Source organism: Charadrius vociferus, unplaced genomic scaffold (assembly GCF_000708025.1).
Source record: "Charadrius vociferus isolate BGI_N301 unplaced genomic scaffold, ASM70802v2 scaffold1064, whole genome shotgun sequence".
NCBI lineage: Eukaryota > Metazoa > Chordata > Aves > Charadriiformes > Charadriidae > Charadrius > Charadrius vociferus.
In genome coordinates, this window is record NW_009648143.1 from 929,201 (window position 1) to 936,070 (window position 6,870).

The 6,870-nt window shown below is 45.2% G+C and overlaps 1 protein-coding gene across 1 annotated transcript; it reads right to left on the reverse strand.

Moving 5' to 3' along the window:
* Window positions 1-394: 394 nt before the first annotated feature.
* Window positions 395-6,851, reverse strand: CNRIP1 (cannabinoid receptor interacting protein 1). Its single transcript, XM_009883927.1, has 3 exons — window positions 6,546-6,851; window positions 5,703-5,847; window positions 395-965 (listed from the first exon to the last, which is right to left on the reverse strand). Exons 1-3 carry the CDS (start codon window positions 6,722-6,724, stop codon window positions 801-803), a joined length of 489 nt encoding a protein of 162 aa, XP_009882229.1. The 5' UTR covers window positions 6,725-6,851; the 3' UTR covers window positions 395-800.
* Between the last annotated feature and the right edge of the window lie 19 nt (window positions 6,852-6,870).

Consider the following 6,870-nt stretch of genomic DNA (forward strand, 5'->3'; position numbering starts at 1 on the left):
TATATGACCTTAAGATAGATATTAGCCATGTTGTTAGATGTCTTTGATACCACAACTGTTTTATTGCTTTTCCTTCATTCAGGTTAGCATGTTTTATACCGTTTCCTAAAGCTATTTCAGAGACTGGAAAACTTAACAACAAAGAATCTTATTTTGAGAGATTTGGTGAAGTAGCAAACTTCACGGAATATCTTACAGCACTTAACAAAAGGGAGAATGAGTTTCCAGATCCCCTGGTATGAAAGCACAATATCCACAGTGCAGTAGCTGCCATTTAGCTAAACCTACATATATCCATAATTTGCTCTTTTTGCTGTCCACTGGGATGACATGTACGACAAAATGCTTGAAGAAGCACACGGATTTTTAGGAGCAAACACAAATATAAACACAGAAATCACCAATGTGATGTTGCATCCAAATTCTAAGCAATAAAGCAAAACACTTCACAAAAGTTGTTAGGTCTAGTAGAACCATTTAGTGGAGAATAATTCAAATACTTATGACAGTATTATGATGGTATGACTTTCTACCCAGCTATCAAATACTCTTTACCATGAACTTTTCAGTATTCTCAGGGTGACAGATAAAGAATGTTGCAGATGCCATGGTAAACGTAAAATACAGTAATAGGCAAAGATTTTCGTGGCACCACCTGTATATACAACGTAGTTGTTGGAACTTTATGGGACAAAGCAACGTTACGGTATGCCTTTGTTAAGGCTTTTTGCTGGTTTAAAAAGGTAGATTTTTTTTTTTTCTTTAGGGAGATTGTCCAGCAGTATTGGTTTTACATCTCTTCAGTGGAAGGACTCTTTATTGATCCACATAAGACTGCGCGTTTCATTTGGTTTGCATTCGTACTCAATACTGCCAAAACTGTTTCCCCATTGGCAATGATCCCGTTTGTGGTAGTTGTAGAATTTGACTTGCCAGACTGTTTCAAAAACGCCAATGTCGTTAAACTGTGAGGAAGAGGGAATATCAGTGTTAGTGAGCTGATTATTTTGTCGGTTTCTCTCACTTAGTGAGGAACAACACTCTTACGAAATGTAAAACAGCGGATATAAGGGTTATTGTTCCTCAAGTCAATAAATCAAACATCTGTAAAGCCTGCTCTAGCAGACATAAAGTCCTTTATGCTTAGCCATACATAAAACATGAAGGATCAGATTCTCCATGTACATGTTCTCTCGCACTTCTATCTGGGAAAGCCAAGGGAGTAAAAATATTCAAGTTCCTCTATGGATAAATGTTACTAACAGCAAGAATCAAAGCTATAATCCCTCTTAAGATACAGCAGTAGTTGGCATGGTCATCTCAAAGTGGCTTGTATAGATGTATCATGCAGCAGTGATCTGTAGTGATACAGGCCATCACTTCGCCTTTATACCATACCTAGAGGCTGCAGCTACTACTGGGAAAATTCCTTCTGTTGGTCAATCTGAAATCTTTAATATCCGTATACGTTGTAGCCTTGTGTTTGCAGTGTCTTGATTGAGACATGCTGCTATTAAACCACCTGCTCCTTCCCTGGCTTTCCGTTCCACATTTTGCATGAAACTTAAGCGAAATAAGTTCTCCTTTGTGCATTTCTGTAATTCCTAGTTGTACTGTGATAGTGCAGCTTTTCAAACTTAGATGTGAGTAAGAGAGGCTAGGAAGGAGATAATCAGCGCGTGTTAGCAGATGAGGGTCTGATACAGTGAAGGGGTGGCGAAACATTGACTGCAAGTTGTCTGATTGCAACTTTGAAGTGAATGGGACTATAGCTACACTAAGTTCTGTAAAATAAATTCTCTCGCTTTTTTTTTAAGGCATTGCTAATGTCAGCCCTTGTAATATCAGAAAAGCTGTATGAATGACACTTACAAGGATATATCACAACTTCAGTTATGATGGTGATCTAAAATTTGAGTTCCTGTGCCCCGAGACCTTCCAGAGAGTCTAAAGTGTGGATGTGAAGCCTATGTGCATTGTTGTTGGTCCCAGTAGTATGGTTTGTTGGTTGTATTATGTTGTTAGAAGATACTAGATAGTGGATTCAGCTCTACTAAATGACACTGTTCTTCACCATTTTTTCCTTTTAAATATTTCCACCACTCACTCCAATGACAGCTTCTTCACTTGACTGTTTTCCATTCCCATCATGTGCCTGCGAGCTGACCTTTGATCATCTGCCTATTATAATCACACTTGCAAAGTCAGTATGAAAGCCCTTGTACACAGTGACTCTTCCTGAGTTGCAAGCAGAGCCTTCTGTATCCAGTTTTCACAGAAAGACATCTATTTATTTATTTTTAATTCGCGATGCGGTTTGTAAGCTGCTGCTGCATAATGGACGTTGCTTTAAACCTTCCCCCAGCCCACTGTGGTAACTTAAATTTAGCCTTGACAACAGCAGGAGTTGCTGTGTGCTGTCAGTGAAAGGTTTTTATTTGGCTCCAGTTCTAAGTGTTACGTTAAAGGAGTAGCTGAAATATTTCTGCTAATTCCTTTGACAAAGAGAGAATCAGATGTACAGGCTATCTTATTCCTCCCAGCAACTAAAACCTTAATTAAGGTGGGTTTTTTTTATTAATCATCTTTGATAGTAATCCTGATACACTTGTAATGCAAGATAGTAAAGGTTAAGCACATTGGATATTACTGTGCACAATCCTCACAGAGAAATAGTCAGAGAGGAGCATCAGCCACCCTCAGTCTGGAAACTGAGGAAGAAAAGGCATTTCTAACAGTATTTGCAGAAGGTGATATGATACAAGAGCAGTATTTAATTTCATTAATGTCTGGAGGATCTGAATTTCAACAGGACAGAGGAAGAAAACTAATTCTATCTTCCTCCAATGACCCAGTTTGCTGAGCTACCCTGAGTAGTTTGACTGCTGTGGATTTCCAGGAGAAGGAAAGAATTAATTGCAGAGCTTTTCTCCTACCATGCGCGCCCCTGTGACCCCCAGCCTGGTACTTGGCGGATGCAGCAGCTTTGTGGCGTAATGAGCATTCTGCATCCTCAGAACTCCCCTGAATTCCCGTGGCTCCTGCAGCTGAATCCTGGCTCCTCCGCTGGGCCTGTACAGGGGCTTCCCCAGGGAGGAGGGATGGCCCTACTCTTTGTAGGTGAGGTTTAGAAGCCTATTTCCCTGTCTGCTATTCTCTGTCATCCAGTGCTATAAGAGTGAATAGTTACTTAATCACTCCAAATTTGCATGCTGGGATGATTTGATGGCTATTTATTACTGGGAATAGAGGTCTAGCTTCTTTATTCAATCTTAGTCTAGTCTGACCAAGGATAAAATGAGAGCCAAGGAGAGGTTTCTAGCTTAGTTTCCATCATTGGCTAGACAGTTTAGCAGTTTCTGGATAGTGCATGTAACTGAGCATTCAAATAACAGAAAGGCACCCTCAGATTCTGGAATTCAGAAACAGGATTGTTGTTTTACATGTGTAAGCTATGGCTGTAACAGGTCAGATGTCTAATAGCCAGTTAAAGTAGGAGCACAAAGAATTATTTGTTTAAAGTTTTAAACCAGGTAATAAATTCTTATGGGCCTTTATGGACCTTCTGTCTTTTGGGGATTAGATTAGCAGCATCAGACCAGTTTTTAACTGCAGGACTGACCTCACGATCTATTTCTAATGTGAGTTCAGATTTTATGCCTTAGTGTCCTTATCTCCCTAGGATGCATCAGGATCCCGCCAGTTCTAGAAAAGGGAGCGGAGGCAGAAGTTCCTCATAGTTGAAGGAAATAGGAAAATTTAAAGCTCTATGCAATAAGCCCAGTTTTGAAGATTCAGGAAGTAGGTATCAGAAGCAGTTTACAGACTGGGGTATTTGAGGCTGGTTCCCTAAATCTGCTAGGGCTCTGTCTAGCTAAGCAGCTAAATGATGAGTTAAACATGTAAATCCCTGTTGAGTTGCCTATATTTAATAGTTAAAAGTATCAATTGTGGACACCTAAGTCTGTACTTAAGAACCTATCTATCAAGATGAAATCCTAAAAGGGGTTGAGGACCTGCTTAATGCTTGAGAATCCTGTAAGCTTGGTGGTTAATATCCCAGAATTTGATTTGTAAAAGCAACTGTTTGGACAAATATTGTGGCTACTCATTCTGATGCTGCGACAAACCATCTCAGAGCTTGTATCTGAAAGTCAGACCCTCCTTGCATTTCTTTGAATCACTTCATTTGTGATTTGACTTGGTTTTCTCCACGAGAAAAGTTAAACTTCCAGATTTTCAGAGTTCACATCAGTGCTATGCTTAAGGGTAATGGTGGCTATCAAAATAGCAATGCCTTAGTCAAAGCAGCTGGTTTTTTGGGAGCGCTGTCCCTTCACCTCTTGGTATAAGGACATTGTGAAATATAACTGCAATACTGAACTCTGGCATCCAGCAACCCACTTCTGCCAGTTGAGAAGTCCTACTGGGTGTTTGGTTTTCCTGAGTGTTAAAAGGAGTTGACTGTATAGAAAAACGATAAATGTGGACAAATACTTCAGGGTAGTCCTACTAACCTAGGATTATGAAGTGGTAACTGTTAATGTGATGTGGGTCTCCAAAATTGTTACGCATTATTAGAAATGCCAAATGGAGATGTTAGGGTTCTTATTCAGAGGGGGATTGCCACGCTAAGTGATGATTCCAGAAAAAAATAGTCAAGATAAAGATCAAGATGAAATCTTACACGCAGTGAACAAATGTGAGAAAAAGCTGAAATCTGGTGGGCTTGGCAAGGTCCTAAACTTATGTAACTTGGAACAAACCCTTAGGAGAGCTTCAGATGAAGATGGTTTACTGCCCTGTTTCCCCTTTCTGGTACAGGAAGCATAGAATAAACAGCAGAAACCTCACAACTGTAATCAGGAGAGGGGGTGGAAAAAAACCCCAACCAACCAAACCGAGGCCAGAACAGAACAAGTCTTCCTCTGCACCCCGAGCACACCACCCAAAGAGTGCTGTGCAAATGTGCCTGCTGCTCTTCCTGTCTTCTGTCAGCTCTGCTGTCTTACAGGCTGGAGCTTTTGTCATCTTACTTTGGGGTCATGGCGTATAGTGATTCTGACCCTTGGAGCTTCTCTTTAAGGTTGGTGTGAGGAGGCACTTGAGTAAGAACTTAGGTTTGTGGATGCAGAGATAATGTGATAATGGAAGAGTATGGGGAAAGGGAGAAGACAGCTGGGGGGGGTGGAGGCAGGGGGGCACATGCTTTCAGCCTCTGGCAGGTTCTCAGGCATCCTACAGATGACAGATGGAAGGGGAGAGTAGTCACCCCTTGTGCTTGGGGCACGCTCTGCGCCAGAACCCCTGGCAGTGCTGGCAGGCAAAAGGGGGCTTGGGGTTGGGATTCCCAGCCAGGGACCATGGTGGGAGTTGCCTGAAGTCTGTAATATGTCCTGCAGAAAAGGTGAGAGGTTCAGCTTGCATTTCTTTCTGCTGCAGCACCCCAAAGGGCTTTGCAGGTCTCTAGAAATCCCCCCCTGCTGCTTCCTGGCCCTTGCTGCTCTCTTGGCTTCCCCTTGGGACGCAGGGCTTGTGTTTTCCAGCTACGCTCTGACCAGCAGTCTTCCTGGTGCAAAGCAAAGAGAAGGGCAGCAGCTGTGATAGGATTTTCACCTCCACACCTTTTTCTGAGAGTCAGCCCCCTGCTGCCCTCCCTTGTCTTCCCATGCCAGGCTCCCACCGTGCAGAGAACCACATACCTGCATGTTGACCTGGATGGGCTGTCTCTCCCCGCTCTTGGTATGGGGCACCCCTTCCGTGTCATAGATCCCCGTGTAAGAGGCCACCTGTGCATCCCTCGATTTCTCCTCCAGTGGGACATTGACGCCCCCGATGCCCATTGTCCTGCAGAGAGATGGGATTCAGCCTTTTAGCAGCCCTGCATGGCCCCTTCCCTCGCAGCTTGGAGCCAGCGCTTGGGCTTGCAGCCTGGAAGCCTTTGTGCTTGGAGGATGCTTCAGGAATTTTAGCAGACCTGCAGGTGCTGCTGACTCACTGAGGCTCCTGAAAAATGTCAGGGCTCTGCAGTCACCCAGGGACAGTGTAGAAAGGAAAGGGGGTGAGGGGTCCAATCTCCAGTAGCTGGGGATGGGTTAGTTGAATCCTTTCTCTAGGGCTGATGTCCTCATCTGCGTCCTCCCTGATCCCGGTCTCTGCTTTGCCATGCTGCAGTAAGGTTTGGGCATGGTGTGTCCCTGACGTGCAGGGCCGGAGGGGCCTCTTCCCTCTGCCTCTAGGGCAAACCGCAGGGAAGGAGGGAGAAAAGGAGCTGGGCTTGAAAGAGCTCCGGGAGAAGGTGGGGAGGGAGAGGGAAAGGGAAGGAAGAGACTCCAAAACGCGGCCTCTTTCCTGAGCCAGCCGGGCAAAGCAGTGGGAACAGCTGGCCAGGGACCTAGAAAAGAGGGCCACCAAAGCAAAAGGGCGTGGAGAGGGAGAAATCACGGGAACCCCGTGCTGTCAGCCTGCCAGGAAAAAATATTAAACCTCTAAAAATAAAGCGGAGCGCCGGGGGAGGCTCCCCGAGCAGGAGAGGCTGCACTTACGTGGCCTGGACGGTGCCTGGCCGGAGGGCCACCTCGATCTTGTACTTGGCCCCAGTCAGCAGCTTGATGGTGCGGTTCTGGCCGAAGCGTTGCCCGTCCACCTTGAAATACACCGCCCCGTCGTTGGGCTGGATTTTGAGGGAGACGCTGATTTTCACGAGGCCGGGGATGTCGCCCATCGCTTGTCGCCGGCGGGGAGGGAGAAGGGCGGCTGAGGGCTCTGCGCTCTTCTCGCCCCCTCCGCTGAAGGCAGCTGGCCGGGAGAGGAGAGCGAGGCTGCGAGGGAGAGGAAGAGGAGGAGGGAGGAGGAAGAGGAGGGGCTGCC

Excerpts from the sequence above, each read along its gene's own strand:
- CNRIP1 (XM_009883927.1), bottom strand. The coding sequence starts at position 6,724 with ATGGGCGACATCCCCGGCCTCGTGAAAATCAGCGTCTCCCTCAAAATC. Across the intron at positions 5,848-6,545 it reads CCAGGCACCGTCCAGGCCAC|GACAATGGGCATCGGGGGCG; the intron begins GTAAGTGCAGCC and ends ATCTCTCTGCAG. Across the intron at positions 966-5,702 it reads CCATCCAGGTCAACATGCAG|TTTAACGACATTGGCGTTTT; the intron begins GTATGTGGTTCT and ends TCTTCCTCACAG.